Source organism: Ochotona princeps, chromosome 2 (assembly GCF_030435755.1).
Source record: "Ochotona princeps isolate mOchPri1 chromosome 2, mOchPri1.hap1, whole genome shotgun sequence".
Taxonomy (NCBI): Eukaryota; Metazoa; Chordata; class Mammalia; order Lagomorpha; family Ochotonidae; genus Ochotona; species Ochotona princeps.
In genome coordinates this window covers 36,799,780-36,825,093 of record NC_080833.1, presented here as the reverse complement: position 1 = coordinate 36,825,093, position 25,314 = coordinate 36,799,780, and the positions used below count along the sequence as shown (strand labels likewise).

At 42.4% G+C, this 25,314-nt stretch overlaps 1 protein-coding gene across 2 annotated transcripts; it reads left to right on the top strand.

The window, feature by feature from the left end:
* The first annotated feature begins 53 nt into the window (after positions 1-53).
* ATPAF1 (ATP synthase mitochondrial F1 complex assembly factor 1) lies at positions 54-22,711 on the top strand. Of its 2 annotated transcripts, none has more exons than XM_058680917.1 (9): positions 54-555; positions 2,049-2,157; positions 4,617-4,667; positions 5,282-5,344; positions 6,442-6,492; positions 8,283-8,330; positions 12,370-12,465; positions 14,417-14,524; positions 18,706-18,850. In XM_058680917.1, the coding sequence occupies exons 1-9, from the start codon at positions 224-226 to the stop codon at positions 18,832-18,834; spliced, it is 987 nt and encodes a 328-aa protein (XP_058536900.1). In that variant the 5' UTR covers positions 54-223; the 3' UTR covers positions 18,835-18,850. The 2 variants fall into 2 exon arrangements, with proteins under 2 accessions (XP_058536900.1, XP_004599485.2); XM_004599428.4 differs by lacking the exon at positions 18,706-18,850 and adding an exon at positions 22,172-22,711 and having other exon boundaries at positions 65-555.
* The last annotated feature ends 2,603 nt before the right edge of the window (positions 22,712-25,314 follow it).

Below are 25,314 nucleotides of genomic sequence, written 5' to 3'. Positions count from 1 at the left end.
GACTTGGCGCGCAGAGGCTGCTGGTCCCCGGAGGGAGGGCTCCTGCAGGGACGCGGCCGCGGCAGGTACACACACACACAGCGGGGAAAGGGCGCCGGGCTGCGGCCGCAGCGACCGGTCCTCCCTGCCGCCCCGCCACGCCCTAGCCCCCTCACCCGCACCCGGAACCTTGAGCCCGCGGAACCTCAGTGCCCGAGCGGCAGCACGGCGAACCCGGAGGGAGATGGAGCGAGCGCGCGGGCCGCGGGCCGAGGCCGGCTCGCCTGACGAGGTGGAGGCGACCGCGGGGACGGCCATGGCGGCTGTGGCGGCGGCGGCAGCGGGCGGCGCGGGTCCGGCCGTCCTGCAGGTGGCCGGCCTCTACCGGGGCCTGTGCACGGTGCGTAGCCGTGCCCTGGGCCCGGGGCTCGTGTCAGCAGCACAGCTGCGCGTGTTCCCGGTGCGCAGCGGCTCCGGCCGACCCGCGGGGGGAGCCAATGACAGCGGGGTCGGGGCCGAGCTGGAGGCCAACCCCTACTACGACCGCTATCGGGACAAAATTCAGCGGCTGCGCAGGTGCGGGCCCCGCGTGGGGAGGGGGAGGGCTGGGCCGCGGGACATCCCTGCGCCACGTGGGCCTGGTGTTGTCCCCACCCTGCAGATGATGCGGGTAGGCTCCTGTGCTAAGGTCACCCAGCTGTCTCCTGCGGAGCCCTGGCTCTTCCCACAGTTTCCTGTCTTTGCACTGAGTTGGCCTCAGGACAGCCCTGTGAGACAGGTAGCCAAGAGCACGGTCCCCACTAATGAAGCCTATCAGAGAAGGGACTTGCTCAAGGTCGCAAGCTGAGTCCGCTAAACCCCGGGCCCAGAGCTGGGGCTCCCAGACTCCCTCACTGAGGACAAGAATGAGAGGCTGGGGAGTAGGAGGAAGGCTGTGACCACTAGCAGGGCTGCCTGCAGCAATACCACACCACCACTGAACTAGACCCCCACCCAGCGTGGCTGTTCTCAGAGGAGCTAACTCACTGTGGAGGCTTGGCACACAGGTCAGCAGTAAAGAAAGTTGTGTTTGTTGTCACTGTGAAAAGAGTTTAATGGAAGAGATACCCCCATAATTTCTTGACTGGGAAGGGCCACCAGAGGGGTAGCTAAGATGTCCCTGGATCCTGCAGGCCTCACCATGACGCATTCAAGTCTCCATGCCAAGGAGCTGGAGACCCTAATGGCCCCTTCACCAAAGTGGACACACCTAAATATGCCATTATCAGCTATGCTGCCCAAAGAACTTTTTTTTCTTAAAAAAAAAAAACTTTTTTAGAAGATTATTTATTTTTATTTGAAAGACAGATTTATAGAGGGTCACTCCCCAAATGGCTGCAATGGCCAGAGATGGGCCAATCCGAAGCCAGGAGCTTCTTCTGAGTCTCCCATGTGGGTGCAGGGTCCCAAGGCTGTGGGCTGTCCTCTTCCACTGCTTCCCCAGGCCACAAGCTCGGTGGGAGGTAGAACATCCAGGACATGAACCAGCATCCACATGGGATGCCAATGCTTGCAGACTGAGAATTAGCCTGTTGAGCCACTGTGCAGCCCCCTCATCTGCTGCTTTACTCTGCAGATGTTCGCAGCAGTCAGAAGTAGGCAGGCCAGAGGCTGGGAAATTGGTGCAGATCTGTGTGGGAGGCTGTACGGGAGCCATCACTGCTGCCTCCACGGGTCTGCATTAGGGAGAAGCCAGAGTCAGGAGCCAGGTACTCTGATATGGGATGGAGTCGTCTTAGCCACTAGGCCAGGCTCTGGCCTGAGAAAGTACCCAGAGTGCAAGCGTTGGAGGAACAGAGCTCTTGGTCACCCTAAGGGATAGCCTTAGTTCCTGGGATGCCTTACAGATTAGCCATGTTGAATGATGGGATTTCTTTTTTGCAGTTTCTGGATTTCTAGGCCTGTATCCAGTCATTACTAACTGAATGTAATTTCTTCGGCCTCTCTGAATGCCTGTGTCCTTTCCCCGAGGAACATGATACTCAATTATTTCAAAATCTGAACAGGCATTTTGATTTACTTTTGATCAGGACTGATCCGGCTGCCTTTGAGTCCCGCCTGGAGAAACGCAGCGAGTTTCGGAAGCAGCCAGTGGGGCACTCCAGGCAAGGTGATTTTATCAAAAGTGTGGAAGAGAAGGTAAGGCCTGCACCTTTTTGTATTATTAGTCAATCTATTATTCTTTTTATTATTATTATTATTTATTATTTTATTTATTTGAAAGACAGAGTTACAGAAAGAGAGAAGGAGGTATCTTCCATTCACTGGTTCTTTCTCCCACATGGCTACAGTGGCCAGAGCTGGGCCAGTTCAAAGCCAGAAGTCGGGATCTTCCTTCTTCCAGATCTTTCACATTGGTGCAGGAGCCTGACTGACGACTTGGGCCATCCTTTGCTGCCCAGGCACATTATCAGGGAACTAGATCACAAATGGAGTAGCCAGGACTTGAACCAATGATGCTGGCACCACAGGGGGGAGGATTAGCCTTCTGGGCCACTCTACGGGTATCCTCTACTTATTATTCTTAAAATGGCTTGCATCAGGGTGAGCTAGATGAGCTGAAGAGAACCTGTCAATATCCATTGTGAATGTGTGTCCTGCTCTTTGTGTGCAAAGCTCTGGGCATGTGGATGGAAATCCAGTGGCATGAAGAGCATTCAGTCCAGTGGTCAAGACAAGGCATTTACATGGCAGTGAGCTCTCGGATCAGAGGAGGCTTCAGGGGAACTGGAACCTGCCCTAGGGTAGGAAGGATCCAGAAGATTCAAATTTAACTGTGATGAGGAAATGAGAGTTTTATGTAGAGTTGGGGTCATCAGACTTTTTCTGTGAAGGACCAGATGGTGGGCATTGTAGATTTTGTAGCTCATATGATCTCTCTTCCTTAGCTTTGTAAGTGCAGAAGCAAGCATACACAATAGTATATAGTTGCATTTGTATTCTAATAAAACTTTGTTTTCAAAAATCATTGGCCATTGGCAATTAATTTACTGATAATCGGTCACCAACTCCACACTAACCCTCATGTTAAGGATTTAGCTTAAACAGAGGGAGAGCTTAGAAGATACATGAGGTTTTATGATGCAGTAAAGTACCTTGCCCTTACAACAGAAAGGGGAGTGTTAAGGCTAATAGAACGGGTTAGGCATTAGCCTCCAAGCTGAGATATTTGAGCTTAAGGAGTAGAGAAAAGATAGTGTAGTGCCAGGAGGATAACTCTGAAAAAGCAATTTCCAGTACTGAAATATGAAGGCATCTATGCAAGTGGAGGGGTTTGTTTATTTTGCCTTAATGGTACACCTCAGAATAAATGGTATGAACTTGAAATGTTTACAAGAAAGAAGGGCTGTAATAGGATGTTGCTGATGTATTAGTGGTATATCCATAAGACAGAGTGTCCAACAAGTCTTTCTGTACCAGGCTTTTGCCTTACTTTGTGGATACACATTCTATGGGTATCACTTATGAAAGGATTTGGAGTCAATAAAGTGCAAAGTAATAAGACGTGGTATGACTTAGAAAGTGTTTATTTCAGCCTCAGAATTCCATTTATAAACTGGATTCCTTTCCTTAAAGGCATGGTCTTGAACTTAGAAATTGGGCATAAGACTTAACACCATCTAACGGCCATCTGTCAACTATCTCTACTGATAAAAACAGCTCAGAAGAGGATCTCCTGGCTGTGGTCTTTATCACAGAGGGTGGCATAGGAGAGAAAATAATCACTCTTATCCTTTTTTCTTTCAAAGGATAGGGCGAGCTGGTTGGCTACTGCCCCCATGGTTTTTTGTTTCGGTTTAGTTTTGTTTTTTAGTTTTCTTTATTTTATTAGAAAGGCAGATTTACAGAGAGAAAGAAAGAGAAAAATCTTCCCTCTGCTGGTTCATTCCTCAAATGACCGAAATGCCAGGAACTGAACCTATCTGAAGCCAAGAGCCAAGAGCCTCCTCCTGGTCTCCCACACAGGTACAGGGTCCCAAGGTTTTGAGCTTCCATCCACTGCTTTCCCAGGACATAAACAGGGGGCTAGGTGGGAAGTGGAGCAGCCAGGGTATCCCCGTCTGCGATGCTGGTGCTTGTGGGTGGAGGATTATCTCATCAAACCTCAGTGCCAGCCCTTCACTGTTACTCTTGACCCATTTTGAGGAGAAGTCTTAATTAGGTGGAAGAGGTATTAACACCGAGTTCTCCAAAAGGCTCGTCTGGGGCTGCCTACCATTGAAAGTTCTGCCACAGATAAGCAGCAGCCTTGGAGAAAGCACCCTCCCTTTCTCATTCTCTGTTGCTCACTGAGGAACAAGTCAGAGGGCAGGGCACAGGAAATCCCAGGGACCCCTCCTGTCCATCATGGCAGGTCTAGTGTGGATAATAACTGGTATTACTTACAAATCCTTCCTCATCTCTGCATCTCAGAGTCTTCGTCAGAGGAGAGTTATCTCAAAAACAGTCACTCTTAATGCAGTGTGTGGTTACTGTAGAGTGGAGAGAAGAAAGTTCTCAAAAGCAAAGTCATTGAATGAGGCTGGACACCTGGCCTAGCTTGAAGGTCTTTTTTCCTATCAGTGATGTGTAGATTAACATCCTCTCTTACATTTCAGACAAACACCTTGGGGAAACAGCCTATGAGTAGAGGATTTACTAAAGACAAGGTAAGTTTTTAATTAAATACAGAAATCCAGCTCTGATGTCCTATGGGACATCTGTAATGAGAGATTGCCAAGTTTGAACACATTTGCTGTGGCTTGGTGATTATGTACTATGAGTTTCCAACTTTAGAGATGATCAGTATTTCTATGTATTTTTGTGTCCTTGATGTAACTCCCAGCATAATTGTGGATCTTGAAAGTCCTGGTGGAAATGTGGTGACATTTCTTTCTACAGGCAGCAGTTTAGAAACTCAAATAAAAACAAGTTTAGACTATCACTTAATTTGCTAATAAAGAGCCACCCCTGGCAGAATAGCAGTTAAGTTAAAAGTAACAAAGATTTCTCCTCCCAACTGCACAGTGCTTCAAGACTCATTGTGAGGGTGACGTGTTGGGGAAGAACAGAGGCACTGATAGATATTCCCCAGGAATACAGCCGTGAAAGCCTGCCTGGCTGGGGGCTCACTCTTCCTGAACGTGAGGCTACGACCTGTTCCCTGCCCTCAGACTTCACTGCCCTGACATATTGTTTGCCATAGGGCTTAGGGGTAGAGTGAAGCTGTTTTGTTTTGTTTTTATAAATAAATGTTAATTACTTTTTTATTTTCTCTTTCAAGACTCTCAGTTCAATCTTTAACATTGAGATGGTTAAAGAAAAAACCGCAGAAGAAATAAAACAGGTAATCAATGAAAATGGATTGGCAGAACCTGTGAAAAAATGTATCCAGTGCACCAAATCTAAGAATAAAACAGTACATGTATTTCCTGACATTTTCTTATGTCCAAAATCAAAGGTAAAAATAAAAAAAGGCAAAGGTCAATGAGTTGCATGAAAACAGTAGCATAAGAAAACATGTTTCTGAGTGTCATTCATGTGTGTGTAGTCAACTTTTGCTTGTTTTTCATTCCTATTTTCCACATCCCACTTAAGATCGTCAGTATTTACACCTGGATTACTATACAGCCTTTCCAGATAGATGTCCTCTTAAAGTTAGACTTTTGGGCCTGGCGCAATAGCCTAGTGGCTAACTTCTTGCCTTGCATCCACCAGGATCCCATATGGGTGCTGTTTCATGTTCTAGCTGCTCCACTTCCCTTCCAGCTCCCTGCTTGTGGCCTGAGAAAGCAGTAAAGGACGGCCCAAGGCCTTGGGACCCTGCTCCCATGTGGAACATCCAGAAGAAGCTCCGGGCCCCTGATTTCAGATCAGCTCAGCTCTGGCCGTTGCAGCCATTTGGGGAGTGAACCAGCAGCTAGTTATGTTGTTTTTAAAGATTCACTTATTTTTATTTTAAAGGCAGATTTGCAAATAGAAGGAGAAAGAAAGAGATCTTCCACCTGCTGGTTCACTCCTCAAATGAGCTGTAATGGCCAGAGCTGAGCCGATCTGAAGCCAGGAGCTTCTTCCTGCATCTCCCACATGCAGGCAGGGACCCAAGGATTTCAGCCATTCTCCACTGCTTTTCCAGGTCAAAAGCAGGGAGCTGGGTTGGAGCTGAATTGTGAATAGAGCAGCCAGGGCATGAACTGGCACCCATATGAGATGCCAGCACTACGGATGGAAGATTATTACAGAAGATTGTATAATGTTAAATCTTTTTTGTAATCATGTCCTAGTAATAAAAGCATTATGTTGGGTTTTTCTTCCCCAACATTAAATACTATATTGCCCTGAGCAATGAAAGCTGTCACCATTTCTGACACAGGTTAGAAAGATGACCTGTGTGTCACAGACACCCTCTCTTTCTTTTTTATTTATTGATTTTTTTTTTTACAGATTTGGCAACAGTATTTTGCAGCAAAAGATACAGTTTTCGCAGTTATTCCTGTAAGTAGTTTGAAAACCAAATGAAAGTGTTATACCACAAAGGTCAGCCCTCTAACCCTAGCTGGCAGTTGCCCTTGCTTTTTCTGTGTTTATAGCCTCTTGAGAACTTGGGTTTTACAGCTCTGAAGGTTTTTATTGTGCCCCAAGTACCCAAGATTGAAAGCTTCATTTGGTGTATTTATGGCTCTGTTTTCCCTCATTTTGGTTTAGAAAGGTCTGAGTCAAATCTCTGACAAGGGAGCATGTATGAGTTCATGTACTGAATAATTTCCAAGTGTATTATTGTTATTGTCGTCATCGTCATCATTATTCTGATGTTTTCTGAAACAGGCTGCTGGAATTTAAGAAAGGCCTCTAGCATAGCTTTCTTTCCTTTCTGTTTATAAAGGAACTTATACCAGAGTTAACTTGGAACTTCTTTCCCTGGTGTTGCCCCTTTGCAAGTGACATTGTCTTGGGTTTTCCTCTTCCTAAAACTGCTATCTTTTAGATGGTCACTAGCCACTCCTGACCATTAAGGTTTGTGACTGGGAGCTGATATCCTGGCCTTTTTGGGTTTAATGTCCTTCTGCTCATATCTGCAATAAGAAAATACTTGAAGAACTGGAATTTAAAGAATTAAACTAATCCTTTCATTGTTTTTCTTCCCTGAAGAGGAAGTGACTTAGGTCAGATTTATATCAAGCTCACAATTATATACTGAACTTTCGTGAGTAAGTCTAAGATTAAGGAGGAAAACATATAGGCAGAAAGGTAAAAGTCAGGCCTTTTGGTTATTATGAGAGTACCACTATTTTTTTCTTTTTAAGGTTTATTTACTTATTTGAAAGAGTTACACAGAGAAAGGAAAAGACAAAATCTTCCATCTGCTCATTCACTCTCTAAATGGCCACAACAGCCAGGGTTAGGCCAGCACTTCTGCACTTCATATGTGGGTGCAAAGGCCAAGCACTTAGGCCTGTTCCCCTGTTCTCTCAAACCATTAGGAAAGAACTGGATTGAAAGTGGAGCAGCCAGGGCTCAAACTGGCACCATAGGGTGTCCATGCTATAGGCACTGGCTTTGCCCACTATGCCACAATAGCGATGGCAGTCCCTTGCCTTTCTTCCACCCTCTCAACTTTAAGATACATTTATTAGAAAAGCGGAGTAATAGAGAGAGAGGGGAGATTCTCCCATCAATGGTTCACGTCCCATGGCTACAACAGCCTGAGACAGGCCAGGAGCCAGAAATTTCGTCTGGATCTCCCAGATGTGCTGCCTTCGTAGGTGCATTAGGGAGGCAGACTTAGAAGTGGAGCCAGTAGAACTCAAGCCAGTACTCGGATACTGGATCCCCAGATTATAAGTGGCAGCTTAACGTTCTGTGCCAACTACTGTCTTTTTTTAAGCTCTTAGACTTTTTTAGACAACTTTTGAGACACCTTTATATTTGTGAGTTCAGCAGCCAAAAAATTTATACCTCTCATGATATTTTGAATCTTTGGTACTGCATTTTGTGGACAGGCCTCCTCAGCTCTCCCTTAGACTGACTTAGGGATGTAATGTCTCTCCCACTTGTCAGAGTTCCCTAAAGAATTCAGAACTTTAAAGTACCTCTTCTTCAATATAATTCTGACAATGAACAACAAAGCATACGACTAGATTTTTCTATCCTGTCATATGAGTGATAGAACTGGAAAGATTATTTTACTAGTATGTCAGTTCTGGAATTCAGTCTTGCTGAACTTGAATGTAACTGTAGTTTTTATTTTCCTGTTTGTGAGTTGTTTCTTCTTTTCCAACTTACAGAAAGAGAAATTTGACTTGATCTGGAACCGGGCCCAATCCTGTCCAACAGTAAGTTTCTGGTGACCATGTAAAGTTTGCTGGACAGTCCTGCCAAACAAGAATGTTTTTCACCCAATTCTATCATATTCCATACGCTCTCACATTATAGTGCTCTGTTTATTTAAGAGATTACATGCTGACATGTTGATTGTATTGATAAATGTTTTCAGCCTTACAAAATATGAGTTTGGCTCAGGAAACCTTTGTCTTTTTAACCAGCTACCGTATCTCTGCCCTTTCTGATGTAGATTTTTTTTATTATGATTTTTATTTTATTTTTATCAGAAAGGCATATTTACAGAGAGAAGGAGAAACAGAAAGATCTTCCATCTGCTGGTTCACTCCCCAAGTGACCTTAATGACTGGAGCCGAGCTGTTCCAGAACCAGGAGCCTTTTCCGGGTTCCAGAGTTGAATGTAAGCACTATAGTGTTGTGTGCAGATGTCTAACCAATGGCTTAACCACAGCTGCAAACACATGTCCCTCTATCATGGATCTGTTTTTCAGAATGAGTTCTTCCACTGTGTATATCTTCAAAAGGGGATGAGAATGCAGGTTTTTTTTTTTTTCCTACCTTTGGCCATGCTATCCTGGTAAAATGTACCCAAGAGGAATTATAAGATTGTTGCTGGAGAAATTAACTCCAGTAAAGCCTAAAGGAAAGAATGGGTAAGGTGGACAGCTGATTTGGTGTCACTAATGATGTCCAGGGTTTTCAAGAAAATTTTTCAAACAGCTACCAACAGGAAATAAGAAATACTAAATGGAAAGATACCATATTCATGGATCGGATGACTACATTTTGTAAATTGATCTCTGCTTTGAATAAAATTTTAAAAATTTTTAAAGATTTATTTTATTGAAAAGGCAGATTTACATAAAGGAGATACAGAAAGATCTTCCATCTGCCAGTCTACTCCCCAAGTAGCCACAAAGGCCAGGGCAGAGCCAGTCTGAAGCCAGGAGCCTAGAGCCTCTCTTGGTCCCCCACACGGGTGCAGGATCCCAAGGCTTTGGGCCATTCCTGACTGCTTCCAGGCCACAAGCAGGGAGCTGGATGGGAAGTGGAACAGCCTGGATTAGAACCAGCATCCATATGGGGATCATGGCGCATGCAAGGCGAAGACATTAGCCACTAGGCTATGATACTGGGCCCCAAATAAAAATTTTTAATAAACATTTTAGGCAAGCTTATTATATATATATATAATTTTTTTTTAAATTTTAACTTTTTAAAAAATTATTAGCATCATTCTATGATACAGTTCCGTAGGCCCTGGGATTTCCCCTGCCCCCTCCCCACCCTGCACAACCGAATTCCCCTATATCATTTGCACAACATAGCTCTTCACAGTCACATGTTCATCATTGCGGGCATGGACAATGGCTGAGAGTCCAGCGTCCTAGTGTCAAGATACAGCTAATAGTTTCATTAGTAGTCCATCTTTGATCTGAAAGTAGAGATGCACACTGCAATGCATCCTCACATCTGGACATGATAGTCTCCATTACACAGTCACCACATATCCCACTTAAATTTAAAGCCACAATACAAAATCAACAACAGGAAGAAAAATAGAAATTTACAATACCATGAATTTCTCAAGAGGTTTTGATGGTTCAACAGTCCTGAATTGCTGCTGATCTCGCCACTCCCATCACGATGAAATCTCTCCAGAATCCACCTTTACATAAAAAAAAGCAAGTATATGTGAGTTGCCAGGGTAGTAAGTGAAGCTGCTGCCTGCATTGCTAGCATTCCATATAGGCGCTGGTTCAAGTCCTGACTGCTCCACTTCCAGTCCAGCTCCCTGCTTTCCCTAGGACAGTAGCAGAGGCTGGCTTCAGTCCTTGGGCCCCTACATGCACATGGGAGACCTAGAAGAGGCTCCTGGCTCCTGGCTTCAGCCCAGCTGTGCTCCAGCTGTGTTGGCCTTTTAGAGAATGAACAAGTAGATGAAAGATCTTTCTCTGTGTCTGTAACTCTGTCTCTCAAGTAAATAAATCTGTTTAAAAAAATTTTAATAAAAATAGAAAATAAGCTTTACATTGTGTATAAAATCATAGTAAATAGATCATAATTATAAGTAAAACTTCTAGAAGACAGTTAAAGCAAATCTGAGTGATCTTGAGCTTTGGCAAAGATTTCTTAAGTTCATCACACACACACACACACAAAACACACAAGTATAAAAGAAAAACAATGGTTATATTAGGATGTTGGAAAGAGCCTGTTGTAGACCTGTGTTCATAGTAGGTAAATCACAATAGCCAAAAGGTGGAGCAACCCATTTTAAAGGACAATTTACCAAAGTAACAGAGTATAAGAACCTGAAAAGATGCCTGGCATCATTAGTAATAATGAGAATGCAGTTTAAAACTATTCTGAAATGCCACTAGAATGACTAAAGTGAAAAAGGCTGGTCATACCACGTCTTGGTGAGGATGTGGAACAACTGGGACTCTTGCATTCTGCTGGTGACAATATATGTGATACAACCACTTCAGAAAACAATTTGTGATTTCTGTGAAAACGAAACCTGTACCTGTCATACTAATGTGGTATTCCATTCCTAAATACATCCCTAGGAAAACTGAAAGCACGTCTATGCATACAGTAACTGCAGTATTCTAATCAAATACTGAAGCAGTCTAGATATCCACCACAGATAAGGAATTTGTGCCCATGTATCATCCATATACAGTGGAGTCATATTCAGCAATAAAAAGGTTTGAACTAATACATGCCCCAGAATGGATATGTCACAAAACAATTATGCTGAATGAAGGAAGCCAGCCCCACCCTCACCCCTTCAGAAAAATAAAAAGATAAAATGTGCATATGCCATGGTTTCGTTAGGGATGGTTGGGAACAGGAGGTAAGTATGAATAGCAAAGGGGCACAAGATGATAGATATTTCACTTACTCATTATAGTAATGGTTTCACAGTATATTATATCAAAGCTCATCAAATTGTACATTTTAAATATATGCAATTTATTGTAATTCCAGTATACCTCAACAAAGCTGTGAAAACATTCTTTTTCCTAATAAGGGATCAACTGTCAAGACACTGAAGCTATCTCATCTGATAGAAAATCAGAGTGGGGTTGGTTGGCAATAGATGACTTTTCCTTGCCTGAGTGTATTGAAGTTCGTTTTATTCTGGCACCATTCTTTTCCCCACCACTCATCCCCAATTCTAAACATCTTGAACATAAAACCAGTATTTCTTGGTATTTAGTCTAGAGCCGTGTTCCAATATTAGCTTGAGCTGAAAGAAAATGAAGTGATTATAGCAGTTGGAACAAGTTAGTTCAATAGCATTAGAAAGTTTAGAAATTGAAAAAGACCCAAAAAAGAATAGCTAAATCATGATAAATTTCTACAGTAGAATTCTGTACAACATTTAAAAAATCATTGGGTTGAAGTTACGCTATCAATACAAACAAGTCTCAGAAGCATAATGTAAAATAGAAAAAAAATAGTAAGTTACAAAAGGATCTGTATGGTGTGGTAAGATTTAAGTTTTTAAGCATGTAAACAGTACTAATTTTTATTCATAAATGTATATATATTACTTTATAAATATAAAAAATTGACCAGGTGGGCCCAACACAATGACCCAGTGACTAAATCCTTGCCTTGCTTGCTCCAGGATACCATATGGGACAGGTTCGAATCCTGGCTGCTCTATTCCACATCCCATCCAGCTCCCTGCCTGTGGCCTGGGAAAGCAGTAGAGGATGGCCCAAATCTTTGAGACCCTGCTCCCACACAGGAGATTCAGAAAAAGCTCCTGGCTTCAGATCAGTCCAGCTCCAGCTGTTGAGGCCAGTTGAACAGTGAATCAACAGAAGGAAGATCTTTCTGTCTCTCCTGCTTTCTCTCTTTAAATCTGCCTTTCCAATGAAAATAAATAAATCTTTTTTAAAAAAAAGTTTTAAAAACCGGACATGAAGAAATGAAGTAAATTATATAGGCAGTTGAACATAGAGCAAATAACTCATTTATTCACCTACCTTATTGTGAATCTGTTTCCCACAGTTTCTGTGTGCACTGCCAAGGAGGGAAGGTTATGAGTTCTTTGTAGGACAGTGGACAGGCACTGAACTCCACTTTACTGCACTTATAAATATTCAGGTAGGTGGCTTTTCCCCTCCCCTAGAGGAAGGAGCTACCCTTTGGTGATGGGTATCTTTATAGAGGATTGGGGGCACAGGATTTGCTGCAGCAATGATGAGTTGTCATGCTTGGTATGTTAAGTCAGTTTCCTAAGCCCTGCCGAAAACCCAGAAATTAGATAAGACCCAGAACATCTTCTCTGACTCTCTTTTATCTCTTCCCCCGACTCTAGCAATTACACATATGCTTCACCTAACAAATATGGCTGGGTTAGAGTTGGGTTGGGTTTTGTTTTTAATGTATTTAGAGGCAGAAATAGAACTCTCGCCCACCAGCTTACTCCCCAAATGTAACAGCTAATGGTGCCTGAAGTCAATCCATGTCTCCTATGTGAGTGGCAGCAGCCCAATTACCTAAGCCATCCTAAGTTGCCCGCAGGTTCTACACTACCAGAAGCTGGAGTCACGAACTGGAGCTTGGAATCAAACCCATACTCTAATGTGGAACATGTGTCTTAACCACTGAGTCATCTGGTATTTATTATGTAACAGGTGTTTTATATACATTTCATAATTTAATTCTCACCAATGTGCTGTGAGATGATAACTGTTATTTGTATTTACAAAGAATGAAATAAACTTGGAGAAGTTAGTAATAATTCATAGAACTGTGTTTGAGTACAAGTTATTTGATACCAGACTCTATGACCTTAACTATTATATAGGTGTGTTGGAAACTGAACTAGGACCTAAAGATTTGTTAGACAAAATCCCTACCCTAATGAAGCCTTTACCCAAATGAAGGAGAAAGATCCAGAAACATAATTATCATAAAAATGATGAGTGTAATATTAGAATCATCTAAACAATTGGTATAATGAATGTGTTCAAGAGAACTGAGAAATGGCTGGTATTGTGATGTAGCACATCAAGTTGCTGTTTGCTGTGCCAGCATCATGTATTAGAGTACTGCTTCCAGTCATGCCTGCTCCACTTCCTTCAGCTCCCTGCTAATGGAATGCAGCAGAAGATGGGAATGCAGCAGAAGATGGGGCAAGTGTTTGGGCCCCTGCAACTCAGGAAGGAGATTCTGGTCCCTAGCTTCAGCCCAGACTATTGCATCCCTTTGGGGAATAAACCAGTGGATGGTGTCTCTCTCTTTCTCTCTCCCTCTCTTCCCCCCTTCTCTCTGACACTCTGCCTTTCAAATAATTAAAATTATAAATCTTTAAAGGAAATAGATATAACTGAAAAGCTGATCTATTGGGACCAGTGTAACAGTGGTTAGATGTTATAACTAGTAGTTAGATTCTTTGATCATTTCTTGCTAAAATTAAAAAAATAAGATCCAGGGATCTTTTTTTTTTTTTCCTCCTACACTATAAAGGAACTTTAGTTTTGAACCCAGCCTCTCTTCTTAGTTTAGATTTGAGGTCTAGTTACCACTGCCCTAACTTCTTCATGAAATATATTTTAATTCTGCTTCTCCCATTCCTCCCTCAACCAGATTGTATGTTAAAACTGCATATTCCAGATCAGGCCTGTGTGCAGACTCTGCAGCTCTATAGCTTAAGAGCATTCAGAGCCACCCAAGGGGGTAGGTTTCAGGTGTGAAATGCAACAGAGCGTTAAAGTGACAATTACAGAGGCACATTGCTTTCTTTAGACCTTGATTTGGTAGCTGCTTGTACCATTTTGTTTAAAATGTGTGGCCACAATGAAGGATTCATTGCCTACTGTAAACATTTTCAGGGAAAAAAAAAAAACCTTTTCCAACTGAAGACACAAATAACACTGCAAACTGCCACTTTTACCATGCCTTTGCAATCCTGGCCCTGCCCCAGCATCCCAGCTGTCCAGCTAATTCACTAGCCACCCAAGGGGCTGCTGTAAGCCAGAGTTCCCTCAGACCCTCTACCACCTTGAAATTGCTGCTGCGCTGGAGCCTTGATCAGTGTTTCTTCTTACAGACCCGAGGGGATGCTGCAGCCAGCCAGCTGATTCTATATCACTATCCTGAGCTTAAGGAAGAAAAGGGCATTGTGCTGATGACAGCAGAAATGGATTCGACATTTCTGGTAAGAATCAATGCGTACCTCTTTGAATTTACCTAATGTCCCTAATGGTGTTCACACTCCTTTAACACTCATAAGAAGTGAAAGTCCACAGGCCTGTATATACTTTGTTTCTTTTTTTTTTTTTTTAAGAATAATTTATTCTTTTAATGGAAAGGCTAATTTACAAAGAAGGAGAGACAAAGAGGAAAATCTTTCATCCACTCCCCAAGTGGCTGCAATGGTCAGAGCTGAGCTGATCTGAAGCCAGAAGCCAGGAATTTCTTCTGGATCTCCCACGTGGGTGCAGGGTCCCAAGGCTTTGGGCCATCCTCGACTGCTTTCCCAGGCCACATGCAGGGAGCTGGATGGGAAGTGGAGCAGTGGGGACATGAACTGGCACCCATATGGTATCCCGGCACATGCAAGGCAAGGACTTCAGTCACTAGGCTACTGCAGCAGGCCCTTTGTTTCTTATTTTAAAGTGGAAAATAGTCCTTTGTTGCTCCAGCTTTTCCAGGTTGAAATTAGTAGATTTTCAGATACTTAATAATAATTCTGAAAAAATAAATAAATAAATAAAATAAAATAATAATTCTGAAGTCCACAAGCTCAGAAAACAAAAAGGTTTTCATACTCCTTTAAAAAGACACTTCTGGATTTTAACTCATTTGGAAGCTTAAGTGGATGTGCCATTTATAGTCCTTTCAATATTTGCATGTTTGATTATAGGGAGCTGTGTAATATGCAGTTTAATAGTATTTATATTTACAACTTATCTGAAATCATATAATTCTGAATCTAAGCCTCAATCCTTGGGAGTTTCAAATAAGAGATGGACAAGTAAGTGTCTTTTAGAAGTGTAGGGAGTTCAAAATCTACAATAAATCTCTGTCTTTTATCTTCTCCATGTTGTACACATGTGTAAAATTCATTATATATAGTCATTTCTTTTCCTGCTTTTCCCATTCCCAGTTGAGACCCCTATGACAGTCCATCAACCATCTGCTGCTAACTAATGAAGCCCATGGTCTTCTCTGCACATCTAGGTATCAGGAGCAATTTTATGATTATTACATAACTTGTCTAATCCTTGCTCATTTCAATCTCATCTATTGTGCAGAAGCTAAGCTCAGAATGAACACAGAACAGTGGTCACCTTTGAGCCACTTCTCTCTGATATTTTTCATTACACCACCACTTTTTTCCTTTCTCTTATCAGCTACACAGAGGAAAAGAAAAAGTGAGGTCATTCAGCTAGTATCCCAGCCCAGCAGTAGGCTCCAAACTTAGGACAAAGTGGGGACTTTATTTCTTGCCTGTTATTTCTGAAACAGTCTAGTCTCATTTCTGTCATTCTTCCTTCCACTAAAACTTCAATCACACTCAACTGCAGATCACTCAAAATCTTTTCCAGAAATAAGAAGCTTCCATTAAATTAAATAGAAAAGGTGGCAAAAGAAACAGATTTAGAGGAAAATCAGGAGCTCATTTTTCAAAATGTTAAACTTGAGATGCCTGCTAGATAAATATCCAAGTAGCAAATGATTAGATATATAATCTTGGGGCTCAAGGAAGAGGGCCATCCTGGAGATGTAATATAAGCATACAGATTGTACTTAAAGCCACGGAACTTCATATCTTCACCAAGGAAACAGTGAAGATGGAGAAAAAGTTAAAAAAATTTCAGTCAAAAAGAGAAAGTATGAAAATATTATCAAAGGTGGATCAGCAAATACAGCCTATGGATCACATCTAACCTACTGCCTCTAAGGTCTGTGATTTAGGAGTGTTTCCCACATCTTTAAATAGTTGGCAAAAAAAATAAATAGTATTCCATGATACATGATAAGTACATGAAATTCAGACTTCAGTATCCTAATAAATTCTTTACATTAAATACTGGAACACAGCCATGCTCACTCATTTACATGTGTTCTATGGCTGCTTTTGCTCTACAACAGTTAATTGAATAAAACTGAGATTGTATCATGAGCCTAAAATATGTACTGTTTACAAAACTTTTTGGCAGTCAGTCTAGGAGCATGGAAAAGAAAGAGAATATGGAAGTAAAAACAATTGAGGGGTGAGGAAGTTAAAGGTGAACACAAAGAAATGACTGACTGTTGATCATGGAACAGAAACCAGGTAAAGAAGGAAGTGAAGGGGCAACACGATAGCCTAGCGGCTAAATCCTTGCCTTGCATCCACCCGGACCCCTTTGGGGCGCCAGTTCATATCCGAGCAGCCAACTTCCCATCCAGCTCCATATGCATGGGAAAATAGTTGAGGACGCCCCAAAGTCTTGGACCCTGCACCCATGTAGGAGACCTGGAAGAGGTTTTGGCTCCTGGCTTTGGATCAGCTCAGCTCCCGCCATTGCAGCCACTTGGGGAGTAAACCAGCAAATGAAAAATATTACTCTCTCTCTCACCTTCTCTCTGTAAATCTTCTTTTCCAATAAAACTAAATAAAATCTTTAAGAAAAAAAAAAAGAAGAAGGAAGTGAAAAGAAAAAGAGAGAAAAAGGAAAAAACAGAAAACATAAGGGAGGTCAGAGACAGAATTGTGAGTCCTAGTGATGTTGAAGGATTGCTGGAGTTGAGAGTGAGCTAGAAAGACAGGATACAGGGGCCCAGCGGCATGGCCTAGCGGCTAAAGTCCTCGCCTTGAACATGCAGGGATCCCATATGGGTGCCAGTTCTAATCCCGGAAGCTCCACTTCCCATCCAGCTCCCTGCTTGTGGCCTGGGAAAGCAGTCAAGGACGGCCCAAAGCTTTGGGACCCTGCACCCGCATGGGAGACCCGGAAGAGGTTCCTGGTTCCTGGCATCGGATTGGCGTGTACCGGCCCGTTGTGGTCACTTAGGGAGTGAATCATCGGATGGAAGATCTTCCTCTCTGTCTCTCCTCCTCTCTGTATATCCGGCTTTCCAATAATAAAAATCTTAAAAAAAAAAAAAAAAAGAAAGAAAGAAAGAAAGACAGGATACAGCTTTTCTGAGGCAGACACCTGCCTTAATTCTGTCCACTCTCACCAGGCAGCCACACAACAGCTCTGGCTTGTAAAGACACTGAAAAGATGCCTAGAGACCAAAGGCAGCACCTCACCAGAGTGTAGTTACCCTGACAAGCCACACACAGTGTCAAATCCCAGAGAAGGTCTGTGTTGACTTGATCAGAGACAAAAGGAAAAGAATCTGTAAGTGAAGGGACCAGTTCAGATCCTACAAGAGTTAACAGATCAAGAAATAGTAAAGGCAGTAAGGTGGGGGATTGATATAGATCAGAATCCCAAACAGCTCATTGACGTGCACTGTCCTTTTGAGATGATTAAGCAGATTTTGGCCATCAGTACTGAGACAAAAGTCATGGTAGAGGTCAGCATTGCAGATACCTAAGCCAACTGTTTTAATAAATTGACTGTTGTAGTACTGTTTAATAAATTGGCTGTTGTTAAAAAAAATAGGCTATAACAGGCAAAATATAGTATGTAAAATCAGACTTGCAGGATATCTAATTAGTGATAATGGCAAGGTTTGATTTGGCCATGGGAATAAGTGGTATAAAGATAGTACAATTTTTTCTTTTACTTGTTTATTTTTATTTATCTATTTATTTATATTTGGTACAATATTTTCTAATCTTCAAGTGAATCACAGAGTTCAGAGAGGTCTACTGCTTTTTGTCATTTTACTACCTCACTCTGGTCATCTCAAACTGCTGCACTATTATCATCATTAAGAGAACAAACTGGCCTTCTAACATTTGACAGCATGTCAGATAGCATTTGCCTTATATGTCAGGCTTTACTGTGAGGTGCACTGTAGCACAGATGTAGACACATTGGAATTCACTGTAGAGCTACCTGATCTAGAGAAAGGAAGCTTAGAAATATAATGTGGCCCTCTGCATTATCTGTGCACCTTAGCTGTGTATTCCCAACTAAATAAACCATCACAAACGAATAGAAATCCGTGGAAACTAATGGCTTCTTCTCAAATGATCTTTTTTAAAAAATATTTATTTTAAAGAATTATAGAGTGAGAGAAGGAGAGGCAAAGATCTTTCATCTGCTGATTTACTCACCAAGTGGCCCCAGTAGCCTAGGCTGAGCCAGGCTAAAGCTAGCAGCTGGGAACTTCAGGGTCTCCCGTGCGTGTCGCAAGGGCCTAAGTACTTGATCTGTCTTCTGCTTTTCCCAGGCTGTTAGCAGGAAGCTGAGTAGGGAGTTGAGCAGCCAAAACAGGAACCAGAGCCCATATGGGATGCCAGTGTTGCAGGCAGAAGCTTCAGCTGCTCTCGTACAACTCCAGTCCCTCAACTCATATTAGTGCTTAGAAGTTGGTAGGATATTCAAGAGCCTAGCCTTGTTTAGCTCTCCATCTATATAAATAGATGATTGAATTAGAATCCAGCATATATTAGGATAGAGACAAGCACAGGATTCTTGTGGCTGGGGAGGAAGGGGAATGTCCCTGGCCCAGAGAGAGTACGGAAGGTTCCTAAATGTCGCATGGGTTGAGTCTTCAGAGATGAGTAAGCGTGCAACCACATCCAGAAGTTTTGGGTCGAGGCGAGTTCCAGAAAAGGAATATGGTAAGTAAATGCGGTGAGGCACAAACGTTTGTGCAACTGGTGTGTTTTTAAAAAGGAGGCTTGGTGGGCTTCATCCTGAGGCATGAGAATCATTGAAGGGTATGAGTATGGGGAAACCCATGGAGCTGGATTTTAGACTGTTATTTAGTTCTGAACCATTTTTGTGATTCTAGACTGTCAGTGCACTTGTTTGAAGCAGTGACAGTGTAGGAGAGAGGATGACTGCAGAAATAGGGAGGAAGTAAAATGACAGGACTAGGTATATTGATCATAGATTGGAAGAATGAAAAAGGGTGACAAGGTTTGTTTAAAAACTTCATTGTTGAGCCATGCAGTATTTAGTCTAGCTCCCTATGACTTGCTTCCCCACCCACCATACTAGTGGTCTTCCAACTTTTTGTTGTTAAAGTAGTGGGGAAAACCCTTTACCCAGACAAAATCATAATAGGTAAATCCCAGGGGAAAGAACAGAGGTGAAGGCCCTGAGACACCTCCATGGAACCCCTGAGGTGTTCTAAGGTGAACACAGCTGAGCTGCACTGCTCAGTCCTGAAATACCAGTTGCTGTCAGAGGCTCTACTGCCTAGGGAGTCAGAGTGCTGGTATCTGCCTCCAGATATGGCAGTGTACTGTACTTGTTTTTGCTCTAGAGGTACCTGAGTTTAAGAAAGGTAAAATGGATAAATTATTTACCTTGATCAACATTAGCTATTTGACCTCAGAGAGACAGTAGCATGGTCGCATGGGGAAAGTAGCAGGTTAGGAAACCAGCAGTGTGATTCTGATTCTGTCACTTGTTAGAATGTCCTGAGCCCATCCTGGGAGCCTTATCTGCCTTGCTTTCATAGCCTATCAAATGAGAACTGGGTGGTTTCTGAGGCTCCTTTTAGCTTTAAGATTCTGTTCATTTGAGAAAGCCAGCTTTTTGGGAAAGGGTTTTTGAAGAGACTATCTCAGAAATTACATCTTGCTGTGTGAGAAATTACTTGAAAGACTCACAGAGGGAACAGAGGTGAAAAAGCCCAGCCACGGGTATTTATACATCCCTCTTCATCATTCTGTAGTTAGACTTCGCATATTTTGACAATTGACTTTCAGTAGGAATTTTCCATTATCTTTTGGGGTTTGATTTCTTTTCTATATGAACACAGTGATAATGGGTAAACGCCTCTGACCAACTGTAAATGCCAAATATATAGAAAGTACAAGTCACGGGCCAGCACAGTGGCACAGCAGGCTAATCCTCCTCCATGTGAGTACTGACTCATGTCCCGGATGCCCCACTTCCTGCTCGTGACCTGGGAAAGCAGAGGTTGGCTCAGGTCCTTGGGCCCCTGCACCCACATTGAAACCTGGAAGAAGCTCTTGGCAACTGGCTTCGGATGACTCAGCTCTGGATGTTTGGGAAATGAACCAGCGGATGGAAGACCTCTTTCTCTGTCTCTCTTCTCTCTGTCAAAAATCTGCCTTTGAAACAAAAATAAATAAATAAATAAGTAAATAAATAAAAGAGAGAAAGAAGAAGAAGAAAAAGAACAAGTAAGCACAAGCCAGAATTGTTTGGGGTGTAGCCAGAATCCTGAATCCCCTCCCCATGTTACACCTAGTGATTCCCTCACCATCTCCCTTGCTACTGAACTTTTGAGATGGTGGTTCCTTCTCTGTGTGTGGCTTTGGTGCTATATTATAAGGGGCTACATAACAGATTACGAAAATTTAATGGGTTAAAACAGTAAGCACTTACAGTTTCTGCGAGTTTATAACTCAAGAGGAGCCTAGCTGGGTGGTTCTGGCTCAGGGTCTCATGAAGTTGCTTTTAAGATGCTAGCCAGGGGCCCAGCGGCATGGCCTAGTGGCTAAAGTCCTCGCCTTGAACGCACCGGGATCCCATATGGGCGCTGGTTCTAATCCCGGCAGCTCCACTTCCCATCCAGCTCCCTGCTTGTGGCCAGGGAAAGCAGTCGAGGACGGCCCAAAGCTTTGGGACCCTGCACCCGCGTGGGAGACCTGGAAGAGGTTCCTGGTTACCGGTTTCAGATCGTCAGAGCACAGGCCGTTGTGCTCACTTGGGGAGTGAATCATTGGATGGAAGATCTTCCTCTCTGTCTCTCCTCTCTGTATATCTGACTTTGTAATAAAAATAAATAAATCTTAAAAAAAAAAAAAAAAGATGCTAGCCAGGGCTAAGGGCATCAGAAGGTTGATTGAACTTAGGGATCCACTTCCAACCCCACACACATGCCTGTTGGCAGAGGCCATGGAGCTGCTGGAATGTCCTTATGCTGTGGCAGCTGACTTTACCAAAACAAGTAATTCTAGAAAGCTGTAATCATGACTTAATAGCAAAGTCGTTTTCATCATTTTGTCATAGTTTGTCTGTTATAAGTAAGTTGCTACATACAGCCCTCACTGGGAAATGAATTCTACCAAAGGGAAGAAATCATAGAATCTATGGACATATTTTAAAACCATCACACAGCTCCCCTTAGCACTGTTTTTCTAGCTGAAGTGGTATCAGTAACAGGTTTTATCCAATTGTATGCATGATTAGTTAAAACTAAATATTTACATGTGAGTTCTTGGGGTTGGATAGCTTTGCTTTCCATGTATACACACCCCTTCAGATATCATAAAACTATGCACTAATTTTTTTCAGCAAATGTTCACCAGATGTCAGTATATACATGAGCATCAGCAATGGCTCTTCTTGGAAGAACTGATACTAAGGAAGACAAAGGAAAAGGAATTAAAGGGGAAATGCAAGAGGTCTTTAAAGAGCTCATAGAAAATGCATATTAAGAAAAAATTAGGCATACATTTCAGTTTTTTATTTTTCAATTCCATTTTGCTATGAACTTTATATAGTCTCTTTGCTCATTACAGTGAAAATTCCATGATGATAGTAAGCCTAGGATGGATTGGTTACATAACAGGGGACCCCCAAGCAAGATTTGAAGGTGAGAGGAGCTGTCCAGCAGCAATGACTCAATGAGGATAGCCTCACTCATGGCGGAATACAAAGTTCTGTGACGTTATGCAGGGAAAACCTTCATTGCTCTCTTTGCCTTACAGAATGTTGCTGAGGCACAGTGCATTGCCAACCAAGTCCAGCTCTTCTATGCCACTGATCGAAAGGAGACCTTCGGGCTGGTGGAGACCTTTAACTTCAGACCAAATGAGTTCAAATACATGTCTGTCATCGCTGAGCTGGAGCAAAGTGGACTTGGAGCAGAACTGAAATGTGCCCAGAACCAGAGTAAGACTTAGGACTGTAAGTGTTGGCCTCTTCCAGGGTCAGCTCAGCGCTGTATAGTCCAGAGTCCGTCCACCCCCTTGAATGCAGGAAGTCAGTGTCTCTGGTGACTTTCCCTGGGTGCTTGTTACCTCAAATGATCATGGAGATGAGCCCTATTACCTGAAATTCAGGAATGAAAGTCCTCAAATCTTCTGAGACTGCTTCTCAACATATTCCTGGTTTCCTTTCACGTGTTTGTGGTCCTGACGAGAGACTGAGAACCTGCAGGTTGATTTTACACAGTGTATCAGTGGACTTGCATTCTGGTCATGTTGTCCTCATGGTTCCCAGATGATCACTTCTTTATGAACTTTTGATAATAAGGTGAAATACCTGTGCAGGGAGATGTGGGCTTTAAATACTCTTCCCATGCACCAGTAAGCTGGCCAAAGACATACCCATATATTTGGCTTAAACACTGAAAACAACCAGGTAGTCATTCCCATCAGCGTGAAGACCTCAACTACAGACCCCTCAGAGTTGCCTGTAGTGTATTTCAGGTACAGATTTCAGGTACAGATAAATAAGTTGTGCATAGAATAAAACAGTAGCTTGTGGCCCCTACTCGTCAGTGTGTATCTGTTAGAAGCTGTGTGTTTGAAGGAGGTGAATCAGTGCAATAAATAAATGATAACATTTTTATTGGGAGAAAATCCAGATCTGTCTGATTAAAAAAAAAAAAATAGCTCTGAGCATTACGAGAAAAAAGTGAGGGGATGGAAATGTTCCCAGATTGGACTTGTAGAAAATGTAGCAATAGGATAAAGCCTAGTTTATAATCCTTACAGACAATGGTAAAATGGAAGTTATGTGCTATCCATAGTGTCAGTGCCATGGATCAGTTTTAATACAACTCACCTTGAGACTCGGCGGCAATTGTTTGAAATGCCAGAAATAAGAAACTGGTTTTCCATTGTTCAAAGCCTATGTTTGGTTTGTAGTGTCTGTTATGGGTTTATGCTCAGTGATGGAAGAAGGTGGTGGTTACACTGTGGCCATGTGAACACACAGCCACCAAGTACCCCGAGTGTTGCCTGCCTGCCTGCACTATGCCTTTCCTTTTCTTGATCTAATACACTCGACTTTGTTTCTCCTGCCCAAGATCTGGTTGGATGACCATGGATGTGCTGAATGAAGATTGATGCCATATTTGCAGTTTATGTGTGTGTGTCATCTTCATTACAGACAACTTCATAGACTGGGTTTGACCCCAAGCTGTTAAATAGAATTAGATTTCCCTTCTCTAACCTGTTTATATTCTGTTGCACCTCTGAGCCTATTTTTAAGGATTCAGGTGGTATTTACTTAACCTGGAGAAACTGCTACCCTTCCACAGTTGTTCTAGAAGTTGAGCTGTTTTCCTAGTGCAGGTTCTGCTCCTGCCCTTGGTACTGCAGTTTGCCTCTTAAGAAACTGGAGTCTTAGCATCCCTGCGTTTTCGAGTCTCAGGAGGACGCTTTTGTATGTATCCAGTTTTGCTTGCTTTTCCCTCCAGATGGACTCCACTCTTAGACTTAGTGCATTTTCATACATCTCCACCAGATGGGACAGTGATGAGGAAGGAAATAATCAATGGCTGCTCATTGTGTTCTCCCAGCTCTGCCCTCAGTCCGCACTTGCAGAAGAATGTATCCATGAGTGGTTACACTGGATGTGACTCAAGTACCATCTGGCTGTTCTTTGTGTTTCTTTATCTGGAGAGGTCTAACCAAGAACTGAAAGAAAATCCTAACATTCTAACCAGTAAGTTGTAGCCAAGTGGGCTTGGTATTACAGAAGGCTTTGAATGGCGGTGCTGCATATGTTGTAATGCCTAACAGATTACTCACGCTCTCTTATTCTTGTTTTTTCATCTGAAAAATGGAGGTAATTATATCTACCTCATAGGATTATCGTGATAATTAAATAACATGTAGAGAATACAGTAGAACTTAATAATGCCAGCTCCTTTCCTTTTCTCTACTTCCCTTGCCCCTCCTAAAAGCTATTTCAGATGACTATTTCAGCTATGCAATCAGTGTTCATTTCAGTTTAAAGAACAGACTTTATCCCACCAGTTCTCAAATGTTTAAGATATAGTAAAATCATCAAAAATCCAGTTCTAGGAATCCAGTGCCCCCCACCACCTGCTGAATCAGAATTTTTTTTTTTCAAGCTCTTTTTTTTTTTTTAATTTTACCTAGTCTTTAACAAATTCAATATGGCTTGCAGATACAAGTCCAAGAACATAGTGATAATCCCCCTTCCTCCTTCCCCCTTTGTCCCTCCTACCCTCATTCCTTCTCCATTTTAGTTTTTTTTTAAGATAACATTTTAAATCTGAACTACAATAAAAAATCTTACTACTTCACCAGACAATAAGTTTAGCAAGTAAAAAACAAAAAGACCCTAGTTTGCTGGGAATATGGACAATGCCTATAGGCAAAAATTGAATGGAAAAATAACTGCTTCACCCACATGCAGTGACTTGTTAAGCACTAACACATCATTAAAACTATAGTGGTATAGCATTCTTAACCATTGGTTTGACAAAGGTATAAGACAAAGTTTTATAAAACTGTATTTGTAGCAATACTGGTATATTCTTTCCTTTTTTGAAAGTTTTAGCTCCCACATATCAGGAAGACCGTGTGGTATTTGACTTTCTGTGGCTTATTTCAGTCATAGAAAGTGACTGAATGGATGATGGCCTCCACTTACATTCATTTTGCTGCACATGGTAAATTTTGTTCTTTTTGTAGCTGAATAGTATTTCATCATATATATATGTTGCATTTTCTTTATCCATTCAGCTGATGGTGGACACCTTGATTGATTGTGAGTTGTGGCTACTATGAATGATGCTGCTATAAACCTGGGGATGCAGGTGTCTCTTTGATACGTGTTCACACCTTTTGGGTTTGCTGAATGATGTGACAAG

Coding starts and splice junctions, on each gene's coding strand:
- ATPAF1 (XM_004599428.4), top strand. CDS start 224: ATGGAGCGAGCGCGCGGGCCGCGGGCCGAGGCCGGCTCGCCTGACGAG. Junction 2,158..4,616: donor TCAAAAGTGTGGAAGAGAAG/GTAAGGCCTGCA, acceptor CTTACATTTCAG/ACAAACACCTTGGGGAAACA. Junction 6,493..8,282: donor CAGTTTTCGCAGTTATTCCT/GTAAGTAGTTTG, acceptor TCCAACTTACAG/AAAGAGAAATTTGACTTGAT.